Source organism: Lichenostomus cassidix, chromosome 4 (genome assembly GCF_008360975.1).
Source record: "Lichenostomus cassidix isolate B80296 chromosome 4, HeHo_3.0, whole genome shotgun sequence".
NCBI lineage: Eukaryota > Metazoa > Chordata > Aves > Passeriformes > Meliphagidae > Lichenostomus > Lichenostomus cassidix.
This window is the reverse complement of record NC_139484.1, coordinates 27,630,986-27,652,452: the sequence shown is the minus strand read 5'-3', so window position 1 is coordinate 27,652,452 and position 21,467 is coordinate 27,630,986. Positions and strand designations below refer to the sequence as shown.

The window sequence follows — 21,467 nt, the reverse complement described above, 5'->3', positions numbered from 1 at the left end:
ATTGCACAACCACATAGAGAGCCAGACTGCATTTCCATTTTTGAGCACAAATTTGGCAGTGTCTCCACAGAAATATTTCCCTTATTAAGGTCAACTGGCTGCAAAGCACTTCTTCAGTGCAGTCCTAAAAAGCCCACAGACCTATTTAAGTATTAGCAGCAATATAATTGCCAGCAATTTCCACTAAAAGAGCTTGCAAAGAAACACAGACATCTCTCTCACTACATATTTTCGTAACATTAGACCCATCTCTTTCCTACACCTTGTCAAAAATGACACCAACCACGATTCACTTGCATGACAGCAAGCTTGGCAGCATGACTTTAAACATGCATGCCTGCTGATCAACAAAATCAGGAGAAAAAAAAAGTCTTCAGCTTCACGATTGCCATTTAGGGGCTCCTCAACAGTCTTTTATTCATTAATCAAATACACAGCAAAGAATATTTTAGATTAAAGGCAGACATACAGGCCTCTCAAGCCAAATCGCAGTTCACATTTTTCATATAGTCCAGATCATAGCTGGGCTAGATTTAAGCATCATCCAAGACAACAAGCAGGTTTCTCAATAAATTGCTACCTTTAATCACTGTTCAGCTATTCCACAGATCAGCCTTGCCTTTGAAACATGTTTGTCTGCTATTCTCCTAGCTAGCGTCACACAGTATCCATGTTTAAGAGAGTTATTCCCTGCCCCAAGGCAGAGTTAAACCTGGGATGCTATCCTGTGCCCCTGATAGCAAGACCTGACTTCCCTGCTGGAGCACCTCAAACATGCTGCAAGCCCCTTTCCATAGGCAGCATCACCCAGGTGCCATTCAGAGACCTGGCACACAAGGGCCAGCTCCTCCCCTGCTCAGCACATAGCTTACCCGTGCCTTCCCTTCCCAGCACATCTGGCCTGGCTCCCAGGTAAGAGCAATCCCTTCCCACTCTCTAAAGAAATATACATGGCACAGACAAATCCAAAGGAAAAGGCCCTTCAACATCCCTCTCGTGCTTCTGAACCTGCTCTGACTTCCACTGGGGTCAGCAACAACACCAATTGCCTGCAGTCTGGCTCCTCTTCAAATTGCACTTTTAGAGCATCATCTATTCACAGGGGAAAAAAAGGGACAGCCATGCAGCATTCACCAATTAAAAAGAAATAAAGGAGATCTGTGACTGCAGACTGGAATTTACAAGCTAAATTTTCAATAGGTGCCCATTACACCAGCATGCTGCACAGTTTGCTGTCTTGACTAATTTTGGTAGGTTTTTGGGGAGACTTGCTGGGGTTTTTTTATTGGTTTGGTTGTTGGGGTTTTTTCCTGGCATTCTGTGGCAGGATTGTTTGTTTTTTAGTTTAAAGGGCTCTCTTTTGGAAAGCAGATCATATTGCCCTAAGCACATGTCAGCAGCAAGATACCACTCAGCAGGTCTCACAGCATGGGTTCACCCCCCAGTCCAGAGTCTCTTACATAACTGAGCAGTTAGAGGGAGATACAGTTAATGGAGCCAGGACTCAGGCTGAGAAGCAACCAGCATCTCCTTACACTCAATAAATAAAGGAGGGGAAAAAAACATCCAAGAAACCATACCCCAAAACAACCCACAAACCCCCACACCTTATTAATCTCATTTGCTTACAAACAAATACAGCATCACTGCTTGCTTTAACTCAAATCATGTGTTGCCCACACAATTTCAGGCTACCTGTTAATAGTGTTCCAACACACCTCCAACATGAGTGTTGAAATGCAGATTTTTGGAGCATTGCTCACAGAGTGTGTTTTGATTTCATGCAGATTTACACATCAAAGCCCCTTTTTCATGGCACCCTGCAAGCTGCAGAGCAAACCGAAGCAGAGCAGGGAAGACACTAGTTCAGAGGCAGTACCTGCACACACAAAGTAAAACCGATGCTGCTGGAAAACATCACCGATAAAAATCACAGCTTTAGAGGTGACAGCTTTAAAAGCACTGCAACCAGTCACATTCCAGAGGAGAGAGGTTATGCTTTTTTCATTTGATGAAGGGAGAAAGAGGAAGGAAAATAAAATGCTCTCAAGAACAGCTCCAAAAGGCACAGCCTAGGAATCACTTCTAGGTGAGACACTTAAACAAAGAAGATGGAGTATCCTTCTCTCTTCAGGGAAGAATGCTTCCTGCTGGAGACAGGGCTCAGAGAAAGCGCTTTTTACACAGGACTACGGAGACCAACACACCCATTGTCTACCAGGAGGAGCTTTCCTGCTTTCAAAGAGGCAGCACAGGCCAGGTTTCAGGGGTGGAGGGTTGAAGTGGGGGATGGGGGACACCTGCAATGTTTTTGGCATCTCTATTAATGATTACAAATAGCTCCCAGGAAATGGGAGCTGCAGGGTAAAAGAAATTAGGGGAGAAAAAAAAACCCAACACCACAGTCCCATTCAAAGGAATCAAAACAAGGAAGACAGGTCAGAGCCTTTTCAACAATGGCACTGCCAACCCTCAGAGCCAAAACCCAAAAAGCAGAGAGAAAAGGCACAGACAAAGGGGGATGTAACACCCCCCTCCTCTCAGAATAGGGTTATTTTAAGCCTGTCTCCTTGGAGCTACCCTAATATTTTCTCTCATGACTCAAACCACCAGGGAAAGGAGTTAGAGCAGAGGAGAAAAGGAAAAAAAAAAGAAACAGAGCTAAGGCTGACCTCATAAGACACCTTTCTAGAAGGGGCAAAGCTCCAGAAGAGATGAAAGGCATCTGGGCTGTGCCTTACCTGGAAAAGTGTGTGGGTTGGGTGACCCTCTTTTAAGGCACTTTGAACAGAGGACATGCACAGTGTAGTACAGGCCCGGCCATTCCTGGAGCAGGACATTCAGTTCTTCCACTAAAGGCGTAATAGCTTGCCAAGCTGTCCAGATATTTGGTAGGGACGCATGACTAGCGATAGACAGAGTGTCTGGCTGCAGAGCTCCCCTGGCAGGCCGGTAGCTCACCACCACAGGCACCTTCCCCCGGTAGGCATAGATCTGGTATTTGCCATCTGACCGCTGAACCACGTGGCTGTTTATCTGGACACTGTAGCGTGCAAACAAGCCGGGTGGGAAAATGAATGGAAAGCTATATTCAATCTGCAGCTGCTCGACTAGGAAGGACTGTCCGCTCAGATTGGTGCCATTGATCCATGCCTCCGCATGGGGCACCTCGTTTTTCACGTAGCAGGGAAACTTGTACCAAGCAGCTGCCCCATTTAAGGGCTTGCATTTGGGTTTGTTGACACAGTAACATAGCCCCATCTTCTCCAGCAGCTCCAGGATGAGCTGCAGATCCTCCCGGCTCTGGATGTGAGGCTTAAGAAGGAGACGGATAACATGGGCAGGGAGGAGGCCATGCAGCAAGAAGCCCTCCACGTAATGATGGAGCTGAGTGGTCCTCAGTTCATCAATCTGGGCGTCGCTGAGCAGTTTCTGGAGCAGCACGGTGGCATCCCGCTGGCAAAAGACATTGAGGATGTCAATGAGCCGCGGCAGGTTGTGGAACACATACTCCCGCAAGGTGAGATGCTCCTCAAAGTAGAGCAGCTTTCCACTCTCGTGCAGGTAGGACAGGGCACTCTGGAGCCGATCCTCTGTCAGGCCTGCCTGCAAGCCCAGCCGGGCAGAGTCCCACCAGCTAAGCCACAACTGCTGAGCTTGTGGCTGGAAGTGCAGCTCCTCCAGCACTTGCCAGGATTTGGGCAACACCCGGTGCAGGTTTGGGAAGATATCCCGGTGCTCAGCCACCGAGAGGAGCTTGTCCCGCAGGCGACGCACCTGGCAACGGTCCTGGCAGCTGAAAGGCAGCACTGGAGAGAGGATCTGTGGGCGGTGGTTGAGAAGATACTGAAACTGGGCTTTCTTTCGCCGCAAGTTCTTGTCTGAGACCCCGTAAAAGGCAGCGTGCGGGCTGGAGCAGCGCAGGTCAAAGTCCTGCCCCAGAGCTTCATCCACCTGCTGGACTAAGCTCTGGAGTCCCTCAGCATCCCTCTTCTCCTGCTGAGCGATCTGGTGATGGATATCCAGGCACTTCTCTTCCAACTCCCGCTCTGCACAGAGGTCAGCATGGGTTCCCACCATACACACAACAGCATGGGGCACCTTAGAACTGAGCCAGTGCAAGAAATAGCCCACAGAGGGGTAGAAATGCTGAGGGACATAGGCACTCAAATTCACCACCAGCACATACAAGGCTCCAGGAGAGAGGAAGAAAGACTGGATCACATCATAGCTTGGGTCCCCTGCCAGCTCGTACACAATGAATGTCAGGCCCCTCTCTGCATCTGCTGTCCAGTCCATCACCTCGATGCCCTTACTGCCTCCTGACAGTCCTAGTCCCAGTGGCACTTGGGGGACACTGGGTGGCAGTGATGGTGCAGGGGATGGTGTCTCCCCTTTCGCTCGGTGAGGTGGCACATGAGAAGGGATGTCCTGCCGCTCAACAGGGAGACACTCCACCTGCTGCGTGACAGGTACCCGTGTTGACGAACTGTCTTGAGGCTCTGGAAAGGGGCAACACCCAACTGTCACTTTCCCAATGTCCTGCTGTTGCCCAGAAAACCCTCTATGCTGGGTGTTCCCTGCCTCCAGGTTTCCCATGTCCTCTCTCTGCCCATTTTCCTCCATGAGGCACCGTCTCAGCAGGGTCTTTCCTGCATCCTTTAAGCCCATGAGGACCAGCTTGAGGCGGGGTTTGAGGGCAGGCTGGGAGTGGGCCAGCTCCTGCTGGTAAGCTGCAATGTAGGGGATGCCTTTCATGCACACCTCATAGGGGGGCTGGATGAGGGGGTTGTCTTTGATCTTCCACAGGGTGACACGGGAAAGCTGCCCAAAGCCTTCAGGCAGGATGGCGATCTGGTTGCCTTGCAGGACAAGCTCCTCCAGGCTGTGGAGGAGCACAATGGAGTCAGGCAGGTAGCGGATGCGGTTGTTGTCCAGCCAGAGAGTGCGGAGCTGGTGGAGCTGACAGAGGTGAGGGGGCAGCACGGTGAGCTGATTGCGGCTCAAGTAGAGTTCCTCCAGACTGGGCAGTGCCAAGATGGCAGAAGGGAACTCCCCCAGCAGGTTGGATGAGAGGTTCAGCATCTTGAGCCGCTGCAGTCTGCCGAAGCCAGTGGGCAGCGCCTGCAGCCGGTTGCCGTCCAGCATGAGGCTCTCGAGGGCACTCAGCTGGCAGAGACCCTCGGGCAGGGCCGCCAGACCAGTGCCGCTGAGCCAGAGGATCTTGAGGCGGCGGAGGGCAGCGATGCCCTCGGGCAGGGCCCCGAGGTGGCGGTTACCGGAACAGTCGAGCTCCTCCAGAGCGGTCAGCTCCAGCAGCGGGGCAGGGAAGGAGGGCAGCAGGTTGTGGTCGACGTCGAGGGTGCGGAGGTGCCGCAGACGGCCCAGGCCCTCGGGCAGGCGGCGCAGGCGGTTGAAGCTGAGGTCGAGCTCCTCGAGGCAGCCCAGCTCGGCGATCCGAGGGGGCAGCCCCGGGCCCTCGGCGCCCAGTTCGTTGTGGCTGAGGCTGAGCTTGCGCAGGCCCCGCAGCCCCGCCAGCGCCCCGCCGTCCCCCAGGCCCCGCAGCCGGTTGTGGCTGAGGTCGAGCTCGGCCAAGCGGCCCAGGTGGCGCAGGGCGGCGGCGGGCAGGCGGCCCAGCCGGTTGCGCCGCAGGCTGAGCACCCGCAGCCCGCTCAGGGCGGCGCCCACCTCCTCGGGCAGCTCCTCCAGCCCCCGCCCGCTCAGGTTCAGCGCCTCCAGCTCCCCCAGCGCCGCCGCCGCCAGGGCCGGTCGGCGAGGCGCGGCGGCATCGGGGGGCGGCGGCGGCGGCCCCCCCGGCGGCCCCGCGTCCGGCTCGGGCTCGGACTCGCCGAGGCCTCCCCGCAGCTTCCGTGCGCGCAGGGCGGCGTCGCGCCACAGCCGCACCGCCTTCGGGGGCTCCGTCTGAGCCATGGCCGGGGGAGCGGGCCCCCGCCCCGCCCGACCCTACCTGCCGCCGCCGCCGCTGCTGCTCGCCATGGGCGCGGTCGCGCTGCGCGTCAGCCGCAGCCGCCGCCGCAGCGGGCTTGGGGCTCCCCGCGGCTCCGCGCCGGCACTGCCGCCGCGCCGCCCCGCGCACGTACCGCCGCTGCCACCGCCCCGCCGGGGGCGGGACGCGGTCACGGCCCGGCCCCGGCAGCGCCGCACCGCCCCCGCGCCGGGGAGAGCCGGCCCTGCCTCCGGGGGGACACCCCGCCCCTGCCCGTCGGGCACCGGCCGCTCCTCCCCGAGCGGCAAGGGTCCGTGCTGCTGGATTGAGACTGCCGGCCTGCGGCTCCTGCCCTCGGCAACGCCCGAGAGAGCGGCCCTTCGGGTGCCCCTGTGGGGTGAGCCCGCCTGGCCCTGCAGGCGGTGGGGCAGCAGCGGTGGCGGTGCCGACGCTTCGCCGGGACCCCCGGTGTGACAGCAGCCGCCCCAGGTCTCGCCCTTCCTCTGGGCTCGCTGAGAGCTTTGCGAGCCGCCCGACTCGGCACAGCTCACCGCGGAGTTAGGACAAAAGCTGTTGCGTTGTCCCGTGTAATTTTTGCACCGGGCAAGGGCTGATTTTTCATCCAGCCCTGCAAGAAATGGAGATTAGCCTTTCTTCCTATTCAGTAAGTGTGCTTCCGTGTTGGGAGAGTGCGAAAGCCTGCAGCCCTCTGGTTAATCGGAGCAACTCTGCCACCTTCCTGCCGTGCTTTGTTTCCTGTGCTGCATCCATCTGGCCAGACCCTAAACACTGCCTTTTTCAGGTTCCTCAGCCAAGCTTTGCTCCAGGCGGTCGGAGTAATAGGCGGGGAAATTTCCACCACTGCTACCGAGCAGGAATAGAGTCCCTTTATAGCAGAGCCGCGAGTCAGGCTGACGGAGGCTGTGGATGCTCAGCTTTCCCGAGATGTGTGACCTTACCCTTACAAATGTCAACAATGCACCGTGGCCAAAGGTTCACAGGTTTCAAAACATTACGGTCTTTGTTCAGCAGCAGATACTCTGGCATGCTTTGGGGGCTTTGGTGCTTCCTTTCACCTTGGAAGAAACCTTTCACCTTGTTGTAACAGCTACCATTAAAGTGTGCTACAAGCTATTTCTTCAGACCCATAAAGAGACAAAAAGGATTTTAAATAAAAGTCAGTCCACAGGGCAACTAGCTTCACAGCCTTTATTCTCTTTCTTATTGTGGAAAGCCATCACAAGAATGACACCTTTCCTTTTGCTGGCCCTGTGCATCTAACTGTGCCTGGAGAGGAGGAGAAAGCTTAACCTCGTGTGGAGCTGTATGACTCGCGTGGAGCCATAGTCATTGCATCAAAGTGTTTAATTTACAAATTACTAGAACTACAAGATCACAAAGGCTTAGATTCAGTTTCTGTCTTTCCCCTCATGAGCAGACAAGCAAGGATAAAATAACTTTCCAGGCCCTCTGAGTTCTAACAAACCTTCACTAGGTTTCTGCTAAATGCCTTGTATGCCTCTGAGCATGACATCACCCTATGTAAGGAAAATATTCCTGTGTTGGCTAGTAAAGCCAGACAAAGGATGCAAGGACACGGAGAAAACTCCATGGGCCTGAGAGAAAGCATGGCTGTGTGAAGGTAAAACTCATCTCCAAGTGGAATTCAGGATCTGCCCAAAGCCAGCAGAGGCAGTCTTGGGGCCTGGGATCATGTTTTGGCTTCAGGGCCACTGCTTGGTTTCTGCTGGAGAAGAGGTATGCGGGGATACTCATGATCCATGAGGCTCTGCTGAGAGGGCCTAAACCTGGGGATAAGATTCTTCCGCATCCTGGCCCTGGGAAACAGAAATACTTCATGGCCTCTTGCTAAATTGTGCCCATCTAGAACTAGTTTCCAAGCTTGTGCTCATTTATTTTCAGAACATCCCTGCAGTGGGTCAGTATGTCTTTTATTTGGGCTAACCCAGGTTTTGTGTCTTTGCTTTTCTGAAGGTCATGTGGCAAGTAGCCCATCTGTGTGCTCTAAAAGGAGCACTCTCCTTCCCCATTTAGAAAGTGGCATATTTAGTTCCTACCAGGGAAAGGGTCATTCTCTTCTCCAACCCTATTGCCCAATTGCTCTTGTGATACCAGGTTGATGGTTTCATTTCCAGCCCTCTACATGCAAACCCCAATCTGTTGCTATCAAAATCTTGTTTTCAAATCAAGATGGTGTTTCTAGAAACAAAAGATCTCTGCAGGGAAAATTGACCCTGGCTTAAATTTGCAACCAACTTTCTTCCTCCCAGTGCCTTGTGCAGGTAAAGACAGCAAAAGCAGCATCATTACTGAGGGCCATCCACCCCCTGACTCCTGTGGGCACTGCAGATCCTCTCTAAGGCCAGGGCAGGCTTCCTGTTGCTATATGACCTGCAAGTGTAACTCAAAAGGCTGCCACTGCATTATCCTCTTGTTACTCATGGGAAAACTGGAGAAGCCCCTCCACCAGGGATGCTCCAAGCAGCTGCTTGGCTCAGCCAGCTGAAAAACACCAGGGAGAGAAGTGCTTATCTCCATTTGCCTGCTATTAGAGGTCATGGCCTGTATTAAACACATCTTTCTGGCAGCATGCAAGGACAGACAGGGTAAGTTTTCTCACTAAGCAGGGAAAGTTTTGACTGTCAACCTGCCTATCAAAATATGCAAAGCAGCAGGAGCTGAATGCCTCCCCATCATAATGAAGAGAGGGAGAAGCCATGCAGTACTATTCAAACTTCGATAAGCTCCTGTAGGTGATGAATGAAACTAAGGCAGAAAAACATGATGAACATCATGCTGACACAAAGACATCACCAGTGCAGCTTGAAGGTTGTCCAAAGAGGAAAGACCTGTGTCGCTGTTGAGCCGCTAGCAGAGAAAGGCCCGAGTTCTCAGTGTAGCAAGAAAGAGGAAGTTTATTATTTTGATTTCAATATATATAGACTTTTCAGAGGTCGCCCAGATTGGTCAGCCAGAAACCTCCCCCTGGGCCTGATTGGCCAGGCCTGAACTGTCCAAATCTCGAGACACTGTTTAAAAAACATCCAAACTTTATCTTTGTTTATAAAACACAACGGAATGTTCTCACGAGAAAGACCTGTGCTAGCCACAGACCTGGTGCTTTCCTATGAAGCTTGTGTTTTATGCCACTATACTTGCACAAGTGTGCAAATTTGTCACAATGTCAGTCAGGGATGGTTTCTCTTGGCTTCTTCAACATATTCACCACAGTTAAACCTGCCAGTTGGGAATCGGGTAGATAGTTCCTGGAGAAAATGAAGATTTTATTTCTCAGAAGATGCAGATTTTGGTACAGACCTAGATGATCTCTTATCTTCCCATCTTCTTAGGCAGAGAAGACATATTTTTCCAAACATGACTTCCTCATTTCCTCTCAATTTACTCATCAGCTCACTAGAGGTCCATTAAACATAAGCACTAGCATGCTGGATGCTGGTTTTGGAGCCATTTCCTAATTTTTGGAGGTTAAAAATATTCAGGAACCACACCAAACCCCTCTTGCAGCTCAGGATCAGCTGGGACTGAAAGCCAGGTGGCTGTAAAATTGCCAGGAAAGTTATAAAGCATTTTATTAAAAAAAAAAAATCCCATTTCAGTGGGTTTCATTATATGTCAGAATTGCATTTGCAGTTATTAATTTTAAATAGTAGTCCTGCAAAGTCCTATTGATGGGATTTAATTATTCAGATGAAATCTGAAGTGCTTCCACTTAACTGAGCCCTGCACCTGCATCATTAATAAGATTTCTCTCTAAAGCACCTCCCTCCTGGGTTAGGCGAAAGGCACTGAGTAATGAACAGTATTTTAGAGCCTGACTCTGGCCTTTGCAGGACAAGAGGTGCAAATGTAACCAGCTGCTTATGACAGGACATGAACCTAAATCAGCTCAAGCTGCTGTGGCAAGCGGATGCACTGTGGACCAATGCAAAGCTCATGGACTCTTGTACCAACACTGAGCAAGGCAGGCAGGGCCTTGGGAGAGTGCATACCCTCTACACCACCAGACACACAGCCCAGATGGTAAAAACCCCAGTGTCCTGCTTTGGCACCAATTCAAGAAAGTCATGTTTCTGAGGGCTTGGTGGCTGGCTGGGGAACAAGAAATGGGCTGACTGATTGCTTTCAAAGATCCTCCACATGCTTCTCCTCAGCCTTAAGTAGAAATCCTTTAAGGATGAAATTTTGCCCAGAACTGCATTCTCCACACTGCTTTGCCCACCATTTCTGCAGGAGTGCTATGAATCTATCCCAAGGCTTACCAAGCCATATACAAATGGTGATGGCAGCACTTGAAGAGATCCTGGACATGCTTTGGGCAGCAAAAAGAGAAGGGTTGGGGTGAACAGCACTGCTGTTTGCCTCAGCCCTCTGGAGGGGATCAGTGGTGCTGTACACGTGGGGCAGGAAGACGAAAGCTTGGAGAAATTTGGGAATGTAATAGGATAGGGACCCCCACCAAAACATGGGAGTCTGAAGAGGAAGTGCATCCCCAGAACTGCTTGGCATCAGCCCCTATGTAACCCGTGACCAGACCCCACTTTTTCATAGCTAGGTCTCATACTGTGAATCCTAATTTCTTTGCTTGTTTTTTTCTAGGCACAGCTTTCATAGAATCACAGGAAGATTTGTGTTGGAAGGCACCTTTAAAGATCATCAGTCCTACAACCAACATTGAAATTTTAAGGCCACCATGAATCCCCAATTAAAAAAAATGACTTATGCTTTTAAAATTCTTTCAGGAAGTAGAGCAAGTGTTTGCATACTAATACATTTCATAAAAGTGATGCTATCTGTAGCCTTGTTTATGGGAAATACAGAGAGAGCAGAGGAATATGATTTTTTTTTTTTTTTTGCTACTGATGCCACAAAAGCAACTGGAGGGTGAAATATAAACTGTGGAAAGCCAGTGGTGAGCTGAACAAGTGCATACTGATGCTCTGGCCTCTTAAACATCATACAAAGCTTGGTACTGACAAAGGGGGATGTTGCAATTAGTTTGCTAAGTCCTTTTGGAATTTTGAAGTGAAAGGCAGCCATGAAACAGCAGCTGTCCAAATTCAGATGCCAGGGAAGTCTTGCTGAGCTCTCTCAGTGCCTGGTCAAGGCCCATGCCTTCAAAGTCATTGCACGAACAAGAACTGAGCTGGGCAAATTTAAATGGATCTTCGTTTACTTCTCCACAAGTCACAGGGATTGATTTCATGCCTATCTTGTCATCACCAGCAGAAAGGTATTTAGTAGCACTAGACCAGATCCTAATTTCTTCTGAATTCCCATTTTCTGATTTTCTATGCTCCCAGCATTGGAGCTGGTCAGTGCTTCTTATGCATATCACATGGTGCTACACAAACACTCCTAAAGCCCTTTTGCTATGAAACTGGTAAGGCAGATCTGTTTGCTGGGATGAGGCCAGCTGGCCTTAGCCATATTCACTCCCTTTAACAGGAATTCCTCTTCACTCTCCCCATCTCTGACCTGTGGCTGCTGCCCCACCAGGTGTACTGAGAATTTTCCAGAAATGTTGCTCTTGGTATTATTCGTGTAAACAGAATTTCCCTTTTCTCACAGATTAAAGTTAAAGTAAGTGGTGTCTCAGTAACAGCTATTGGGGCTTTTTGACTTAAGCCGTAATTGGTGTTTATATCCTCCCTGGATATCAGAAAGCCAGGAGAACTTAGGTCTCATCTTCCTGCTGCTTTCCACATCCAAACCAAAATTCATATTTAAATTCTGCTTACGCCCATGTTGTTCAGATCCGCTCATTCTACAAAGGGCCTTAAGGGCATGTTTTGGTCCCTGGTATCCCTGGATTTCTCTTTCTTACCTTTTAACACTGACAGCCACCTTCTGCCTAGCTGCCCTTAGCTTCCTGTTCCACCTCTCCACACTTTGTTGCTTCTGAGTAGACAGTTTTCCCCACTTGCCTCTCTCTGCCATTTGCTCCATGTGGCTTTTTAGTGACTGCCTTGCTCTGGCGAATGGGCTCTAAGCCAGTGCTTCCTTCCTCCCTGCAATGAGTGAAGAACTGGCCTTTCATCTCAGCTAATAAACTTTTAAAGAAGTGCCAGGCTCCATTTAGGGTTCTCCATCAGCTTTCTCTCCTGCTGGTCTCCATCATTTCCTGTCTTTGGGAAAGGAGCTGTACTGGAATGAAGGAAGCAGTGTTCAAAGCCAGGTTGGAAAAGCCTTGAGCAACCCGGTCTAGAGGGAGAGTGTCTCTGCTTATGACAGGGGATGTCGGGACTAGATGTTCTTTAAGGTCCATTCCAACCCCGAACATTCCAAAATTTTGTGATTCTGTGAAGCCACGCTGCCAGCTGCATCGCCTGCAGGGGAGGAGAGGTGAGCACCAGGCCAAGAGCTGCCTCCCCATGGCGGCGGGGTAAGCCACACTCCTCTGGCATGACCAGTAAGGGAATGTGATTTTTTTGTCACTAATGCCACAAAAGCACCTGGATGGTTAAACGTGAAGTGTGGAAAGCCGGCAGCGAGCTGAACAAGTACATACCGATGCCTCTTATATATCTCGCAAAGCTTGGATCTGACAATGGGGTGTTGCGATTAGCTTGCAAAGTCCTTTTGGAGTTTTGACAGGAACAGCTGCTGTGAAGAAGCAGCTGCCCAGATTCTGCTCTCGCAGCGCCTCGTGCCGTGGAGCGGAGGAAGGCTGCCTCGTCCCCACGGCGGGCTCCGCAGGGGAGCGGCGCCCCTCGCGCGGCCCTCAGAGGTCATGTCTCAGGAGCTGCCGTCCCGCACCTCTCCCGGCACCGGCGGCCGCGACGGTGCTCCGCCTGTCCCGCCCAGGGCTCCGCCTGCCCCGCCCGGAGCTCCGCCTGCCCCACCCGGGCTCGGCCCCGCCCGGGGCTCCGCCTGCCGCACCCGGGGCTCCGCCTGCCCCGCCCGGAGCTCCGCCTGCCCCGCCCGGAGCTCCGCCTTCCCCTCCCGGGCTCGGCCCAGCCCCGCCCCGGGGCGCCCCGCCCTTGGCGGCCGGCAGGGGGCAGGCGCGCCCCGCCCGGGGCGGTGCCGGTGCCGGTGCGGCCGCGCCCCGCGGGCCCCGCGCGGGCGTCACGTCCGTGCGCGGCGCTCGGGGTTGGCGGGCGGGCGGAAGCGCGGGCGGGGCGGTGCCGTTGCCGCAGTGACGGGCCCGGGAGGGGCGGAGCGGCGCGAAGATGGCGGCGGTGCCGCCGCGTCGCTCCCAGCACCACCATCACCACCACCACCCGCCGCCGCCGCCCGGCCCGGCCTCCCCGCCGCCCGCCGCCGCCTCGCCGCCGCGCAGCCCCAGCCTGGCGCCGGCCGCGCAGCGCCACAGCCTGGCCGGTCCCGAGGGCGAGGCGCCCCCCGACGCGGACCGGCCTCCGGCCGCGGAGTGCGCGGAGGGTTCGGGCGCCGCCGCGCCGGCCCCGCCGCCGGGCTCGGGCAGTAGCTCCAGCGGCTCCTCCTCGTCCTCGTCCTCCTCCTCCGCGTCGTCGTCGGCAGCGTCGAGCCCGGCGGCGGAGAGCCCCGAAGCGGCGGGCCCGGGCTCGGCGAGCGGGGCGTTCCGCGAGCTTCTGGAGGCCTGCAGGAATGGGGACGTGACGCGCGTGAAGCGCCTGGTGGACACGGGCAACGTGAACGCCAAGGACATGGCGGGGCGCAAGTCCACGCCGCTCCACTTCGCCGCCGGTGAGTACCGGGGCCTCCCGTGCCCGGGCAGGGCAGTGACAGCGAGCGGGACAGGGAGGGCTCCCCACGAGGAGCTTCGGGCAGGGGGCCTCCAGCGCCTCGGGGGTTCGGGAGTGGGCAAGCTTAAGCTGGGAGGAAGAGTGTAAGCGCACTCGCTTTCCCGGCGGCGTTCCGCTACAGGCTCTTGGGACGTGGCTGTTAAATCCCCTTCCTCTCGGATTCCACCTCGGGTGAGGCGGGGGGGAGAGGAGATCCTGGAAGCGTAAAGAGACTGTAAGATCTAAAAAAATGGACGGTGATCTCTGCGTTTGATATCCATGGGCTGCTGCAAACTTGTGCAGTGGGCTTAGGCAGCGAGAAACTGAAATTCAGGACAGAGTTGGCTGGAAGTAAGGGTTTCACGTGTGTTGTAACAGCTCAGGGACTTCTGTGATACACATACACTTCATGGGAATCAATTCTGATGCCTTGTACTTTGTAACTTCTTTCATTTGGGCATGGTTGCTGATTGATATCTGCTGTTCTTGTGGTCTGAATAGGCTGGGGAAAGAGGTCAAGTGGAGCAACTGAACTTGATAGAAGTTACAGATGTGTCCAGGAAAGAATACACCTCTTTGTGCAGAGAAGAGGTGTCATTGTAATCAGAACTAATGTCATGAAAGCAATTTAGCAGTAAGGTCCAACGAGGTAGACTAACTGTAAGTAAATATTATCTTTCGGCAAGTAGATCTGTTACAGGTTACTGCAGTTCATAAAAAGAACATTTTTTACAGGGTGTGTTCTTCAGTGGGGACACAAGGCATACAAAATTCATGATAAAAGTAAAGTGAGGAAGGTTTTTTAAATCATCAGCCCTAACTCAGGACTTGTACAATTGCTAGGTCTGTGGTCAGTGTGAGAGCTTTCTGAGGTGTGCCACAGTGTTACAGAACTGGACCTTATGTAGTGAAGCACACAGATCTTGTTTGAGCTTTGTGGTGCACTGGTACACATAAATTAAGATAATTAACAAGTCTATGTTGAACGGTGAGTGTTTGAATGCTGGCATATGGATCTAAAGCACTGTGTTGAAATCAATAGCAAAATGAACATTTTATGGTACAGTGTTGCCTGGAACTTTTAAGTGGTGCTGTACAATTTATCAGTCACATAACACACCCTGAGATTGTATAGGTTTGTTTTTGTTTTCAAAGTACAAGAGGCATTTGACAATGCCCCTAAGGGAACTTTTGGAGCTGAGCTGGTAATTTTTCTTTTTTCTCTGATCCCTGAAATCTACTACCAAAGCAGGACATACACAAGTGGAGTTTAAAACAGCAAACTTCTAGGGTATGGAGATAGACTTAATTTTGATGAACCCTGGAATATAATGCTGGTATCTACTGCATGTATGCTAATGAAGTTCCTAATGTTTTGGAAGGCTTGAGTCTGCTTTGCTAATTTTTGATTCAGACTTAAAGTTAAACCTTTCTGCTTCCACTAGAACTGAGATCTCAGGTTGTAACTTTAGTGCTAGTACAAACTGTAGTGCTGAAGCTGCATTGGTAACTTTTGCTCTGATTAGAGAAGAAATGGACAAACTTACTTAAGGGGGGTAAGGTTTTGAAAGCTGATAGAGGTCATTAAGCTGTTACTGTAATAGCAGTGGAAGGCAATTCCTTGTAGCATGAGGAAAATAGCAGAGAAAGTTCTTGTACCTAACAAATTCCCATAGCTATTTTTCTAGTTTTAAAGATTTTTTTTTTTAGATGCCATACCTATTTTATCTCAAATTGCTGCATGTCAGGTCCAAATGGATTTGACATGTAAGAGCATGAGGCAGATTTCTTATTACAAAGATCTTGAGATCCTGCATTTTGGAAAGGCCTGTAAACAAGCATGTTGTTGGAATGCATCAGATCTTAGGCAGTGTATACCTGCCAGTGATGCAGTGTGTTGATTTGATCTTTTTTGTGGGCCAAAGGTAAAATAAAACTTGTTTGCTTATGGGCACAGCAGTCTGGTGTGTATAGGTTAGCTGTGTTTTGGATAGTAGCTCATGTTTATGAGCCATACCTAGGTGTGAATTGTATGGCCTTTACTAGGGGAATGGGTGGTTAAGAGAGCAGTATGTCATGTTTCAAATTGCTTTTTTTCAAACCTCTTGAAGCTAAACTCTTAAATGAATAGAGTTTAACCTCTGATGTTGTGTTTTGTGAAAGAGGAATTCTTCTTGTAATTTCTTCTTCATTTCCCATTTTTGGGGGTAGCTGAATTTTATTTTTTTTTATTTCCCTCCTCCCACAGGGTACTCAACTTCTCCCCAGCTCAGTCTGTTTTTACAGATGTCCTTTTTGGCAGCAGTGCCAGTCAGTTAAGTTCTTTTACTGTAGTAGGGAAGGAAAACTTCCCCAGTTACAGTTCCTTGTAAAAAGTACTGTTTGGGTTTCCTTAAACTTTGTAAGATTTCTGATTTCAAAATCGCATTTATGTCCTTTCTTGTGGCAGAAGGATTATGAAAAGAGTGACTTCTGAGAGCACTCAGAATCCTTAGCATGTGTGTAAGCTAGAGGTAAGGTGAGAGCTGAAATCTGTCACCAGTTATTTTAAAAGCTGGGGATAGGTCTAAATCTGTTTCTAGAAGTTGGAGTCATCCATCCATTATTCACTTTCAGATAAATTGTGCATGGCTGCATCCAATTGAAGCAACAGTGTTATCCATGCTTTCTCTCTTTGGGATACCCGAATTGTCACTTGAACTGAATAAAGGGGAATTGGTTCTTTAGCTCTGTGTTCAAATGTCAGGTAGTGTGCTGAGTAAATCTGACCTGCTTTGGTTAGCTATTAATAAAGCAGAAATTAATACTGAGTCTGTATCAGGGTGATGGAGGCCTCTTTTGCAAGCAGGAAGAGGTTGAAAAGAGGATGGTTTTCCTTTCATCCCCCTTGCTTGGAAAGAGGAAAACTGAGTACTGTCTCAACTGCTGTGTGAATTGCAGGATATTTGGGTCTCTGGTACCAGTTCAGGCTTTGGATATTGTCCAAGACTTGAAAGTGATTGAGTGACTTTAAGACACAAAAACAAAAACCCAAACAAAAACAGCAACAAAAAAACCCCCCAAACAAACAAAACCCCCCAAAAACCAACCAACCAAAAAAACAAACAAAACCTCACCCAAACAAAAACAAACAAACAAACAAAACCCTCAAAAAGTGGAGGTCTTAATGTATGCATAGCTTTTACATTCAGTTTATTTCAATGAAAACTAGCTTGCTTGTAACTAAAAGAATTTTAAAAGCAACTGTGGTAAGCATGGACAAAGGTGTGTTTGGCTTAACTTTTTATCATACTGGTAGCCAAAAGCAGATACCTAGGGAAGGGTTATACACTTGCCCTCCTCATATGATACTTGCTGAGTACTCTTCGTGTAGTTTGTAGCTCAGCAATTGTTTGAAAAAAACCCAGCTTTTAAATGTTTTAGAGGGTCATCCTGTGATAACAAGTTCATGAAATAATTGGACTGTTAACTTGTATTAGAAGTAACTTGTTTCTCCTGTGTTTTGCACCCTCTTCACTGGAATATTCTGTGCTCTGTTTAACGATTCTCTTCTTCAAACTAGGTTGAATGAGACAATCTGTTTCATTTGCTTGTCTTTCTACTGCATTCCTTTGATCTAAAGATGTGTTACCTCTTTTCCTTGAGGAAGATATTAACTGTCATTGTTTATTTCTCCAAAATATGAACATCTTTACTGTGTTATGTACCCCTCAGTAGCTGAAAATACTTGTCACGCTGGTGTTGTCTCTTCTTGTAAACTGGCCTGACAATTCTGCCTTTGAGGGGGATGTTGTCACATAGTTAATAAAATACCTTTTTTGCTAGCATAACCAAATTATTTGGTTATTCTGTGATTGTATGAGAGGAAGTTTTTTCTTGTTGACTTTTTGTCATAGTCGGATGATTTTAGTCTATGTTGTAAGGCATCATACTTTAGGTATAATTTGTATAGGATATGGTGTGACTTTACTCTCAGTCTAGGATACATCCTGTGCCTCATTATGTGGTTTGCAAGTTGAGGCCCTTGTGTTGGTCCGTTGTGTTTGAAGCAGGTTGACAGTGATGCTTTCATGGCTCTGTGTGTGTCATCCTCCATGTGCAGCACTTACATACCAAGGTTGATTTTCTGTGATTTTTCTACCGTTAATATGCCTGGATGGGGAGGACTCCTGTGAGTGTTTGTCTGAAATCCCAGCGTTTTCCTGGAGCCAGCTTGGTTACAGACTTGCTTTTTCCCTTCTGAAACAAGGTTTAGCCCTACAAAAAGATACATATGTATTTGCTGCCTGCACCTCGGTTCATACGTTTTTAGACTAGTCCTTGCTGGTAAATCGTTAGTAATAGCACCTCTTTCAGAAGTGACTAGGTGGATGGACCTGGTAGAAATAAGCTGAGTCCTGCTTAGTTTCTTCATATAGCCACAGTCATAAGCTTGTCCAGTTTCACACCCATTTAATGGGAAGTTTAACTTTTTTTTTTTTATCTGATTTTTTGAAGTTAGCCCCTCAAGTTCTTGTGCAACACATTCTTTTAGCTTTACAGGTATTCTCTTTCTAGTGTTTAACCCAGGGATATAGAGAGTACTAATAATACATGCTGAACTGTGGCTTAATGCCCACTTCTGTACCAAGAAGAGATGGAGGCTTCCAGGAGTGGCTTTTGGAAGTTATGGAGCTGGGATCACGGAGTGGAATGTTCTTGGTGGTCTCACTGAAGCTCAGGCTTGGAGTAACCTGATTTAAGGTGACTTGTTAAAGCATCAGTGATACAGCTTGTTTTCTTTCTGTTTATGTGTAGTAATTGCAAAATTCTTTGGGGAAAGCAGTTTTGTGTAAGCATGCTTTTAATATCACTAGTAATAACTGTTGGAAGTCTATTCACATTGTAAAGACTAGCATAAATAATGATGCTTTTGAAAATTTCTGGAATGTACAGCTTTAATCCTGAAGGCACAGGGATCTCACTTGGATTGGGAAGCAGTCAGTGGTCAGAGTTTTAGAGAGCTGATCAAGTTGATTTGTCAGCTAGCAAGCTGTTAGTCATAAAAATGCAAGCTGCTTTGGCATATGTAAGCTAAGCAACTACGGAGGCAGAGCTGATAGAAGTAGCTACTAAGTGTTACTTGAAGGAGAGCCAGGAAATGAAGTAGTTGGTAACTTACTACACACTTCCACTCTGTGCAGAGTCACCTGAATTGACCAATCCACCTGTGGTGAAGTGTACAGCAAATTAGATGATACTGCTCTGGAAAGCCTTGCTTGAGACACCATTCTTAAGCTACTCTGACTCAACTTGATGCAGTTGTCCCTTATGTCCTTGTCATAGAAGAGATGTCTGACGTCACATGGGTGTTTGTAAAGCCAAGTCACTTTAATTTTGTCTTGTGCAATTTAAGATGAGGTTAATAAATTTCAGCTGGATTCATATGAATAGAATGAAGAATGCAAATTGTGTAGTCAATTAGGAGATGTCCTTGCAGTCTTACAGCCCCAGAGTCTGCAAAGTGCACACTTTTTCATGTAAAAAAAGACGAATTGATAAATTACTGGCCTCCAATTTAAAGTTCTTTCTTTTATGTTTTTGGTAGCATTTGTGGTACATGAACTCTGTTAGTGTCACAAGTGTATTACTTCATAGAAAGTTTAAGCTTGCTCTCTTCGTGACTAGTAACTTGTTAACTTGAATTATCTTTTAATTCTTTGCGCAATGTGTCTCCTTCCCATTTAAAAACTCTTTGAAGGAATTTGCAAGAGGAAATAAATGCAAAATCTTAGACTTTCAGTAGTACTGAACCAGGTGCTCTTTTTCCCAGCTTGAAGGCTTTTCAGTTTATGTAGTTAAATCGCTCAGTATGTCATGGAGGGTACAACTGGTGTTTCTGTTGCTTTCCTTACATTCCTCTCTCATCATTCAGCATGCTCAGCCCATTGCCTCTTGTTCCTTTGATTAAATGCCACAAGAAGAGGTGGGACAAGTGTCAGAGCAGGATGTGATGGGGAGAGCAGGGCACGTCGTGGCAGTAGTAGTAAGCATTTGGTGGTGTCTGTGTGTGCCGTCTTCTCTGATGGCATTTAAAATTTTTATTTAGCTTAATTTTCAAGCTGCCAGTTTGCTACCTAAAGCCTTTTTTTCCTCACTTTCAGCCTAAGGTGATGGTTATAAATTGGAAAAAGGCGAGAATATATCATTGGCAGAGAGCTACTTAAGTGGCATTTTCTGCGAATTGTTGTGCTGATCTCTTGATTTGCACAAAGCTGTCGTAGCTGTGTCCATCTCCTGACTTTCACTAAGCCTTTGTCTTCATTTGTTCCTCTGACATAACTGGAGGAATGAAGAGTCCATTGGTCACCCTTAATTTTTGCCTTTGATTTGGCTGATGGCTGTTTCGTCCTTAAATTACAGATGTTATTTTGCTACTGTGTTTTTAAAATGGAATTACTGTTTCCTTTCTCTCAGGGACAATGTTTTTTTAGGTACTACAACCTGCCTGAGATTTCTGAATTGTGTAAAGAATCTAAAATGAGGGCAAAGCTTGTGCATTTTACCTGTGTAAAGGTTTTTACAAACAGGTTTTACATTATTAAAGGGACCCTGTCCATGAGTATGCTTTGGAAGCTGACAGATGAATCTCATCAAAACAAGTCTGCTTACTGGGCCTTTAAATGGGACTCTTCTCTGTGGTTACCCTGGTTTTGGATGTCTTATGTAGGAACGTTCTATTTGGTTGTCTTTTGGGATCTTTGATTACAGGCCTTTTCTTGGGACCTCTTCCTTAGACTTTGTAAACTAAAGTTGCACGGGAAATATACAAGAGTAAGTTTTTAAAAGTCATCATAAATGCCATCAAATAAGTTTCTTCAGCTTAAGCTGAACTGTATATGCTTCATAAGTCACAAATGGCATTGCATGTTTTTTTTTGGTTTTGTTTTTTTTTACGAAAGATGACCCAGCCACTGCAGAAATTTTGGTAGCTACACCTGCTTTATCAAATTGGGTTGTGGGGTCATTTTGAAGTCTTTCTAGCACTTTGACAATTCAACACCTTAGATTTACTGTTGGTGGTGGGGAAGCTATTCCCATAATTGGTTACTCTTTCTCTGAAAGATGGTTGGTGTAGTGGGATAAAATCACAGTAGCCTTTACAGTGCTTTTTAAGGACTGAACAAAAGAGGTAATTCAACAAAAAGTGTGAAGTGTTTATTGCTGGCGTTGCTGAAGATACCCTCATCAATGACCAGCAGTATCTTGAAGAATTGTGTGTGTAGTCCTGAAACAGTGAACAATTTGAAAAGGAATCTTGGATTTCAGGTATACTCAGGTGGTTTTTCCTTGAGAGACAAGAAATACATGTGAACCAAATGTTCATGCAATTTGGCACTGTTTTTAATAGTTCAGTCTATAAAAACTGAAGTCTAATAAGGATTTACTGTTTAGCTGGAAACATACTTTCCTAATTCTTGTCTTGCTCAATTTTCCTTTGCCAGCCAAATGAGCAATATAAATGTGGAAACTTTGAGGGCTTACTTCTTGGTCTTTATGTCCCAGGCCTGTTATCTTTTCTGGGGGACCAGATACTCTTTGTTTGCTGTTGCACCCATTTAAGCTGTCATTTGCTGTTTGGAGACTTACAGGTGATGTTTCTTGACTGCTTTACAACAGAAACAAACAAAACAATGAGTTTTCTTTCTGGAAGCTGCAGTGTTTTGCAGTAGCAGTGGCCTTGCTGACAGTTCAGTTAACAAAAACGTGTCTTCTGGTAGCTGTCTTGTCATGAT

At 48.4% G+C, this 21,467-nt stretch overlaps 2 protein-coding genes across 5 annotated transcripts in view; one reads left to right on the top strand and one right to left on the bottom strand.

Annotated features, from left to right (window-relative positions):
* The window catches only part of MFHAS1 (multifunctional ROCO family signaling regulator 1), a 33,964-nt gene extending 27,862 nt beyond the window's left edge, over window positions 1-6,102 (bottom strand). For all 4 annotated transcript variants that reach the window (XM_085058467.1, XM_085058466.1, XM_085058469.1 and 1 more), the window contains exon 1: window positions 2,742-6,102. In XM_085058467.1, the coding sequence (XP_084914593.1) occupies window positions 2,742-5,931 (3,190 nt within the window). In that variant the 5' untranslated portion in view covers window positions 5,932-6,102. The remainder of the gene's footprint in view (window positions 1-2,741) is intronic.
* Window positions 6,103-13,114: 7,012 nt separating this feature from the next.
* Window positions 13,115-21,467, top strand: part of TNKS (tankyrase) — a 131,472-nt gene continuing 123,119 nt past the window's right edge. The window contains exon 1 of the mRNA XM_085058464.1: window positions 13,115-13,654. Coding sequence (XP_084914590.1) covers window positions 13,159-13,654 — 496 coding nt within the window. The 5' untranslated portion in view covers window positions 13,115-13,158. The remainder of the gene's footprint in view (window positions 13,655-21,467) is intronic.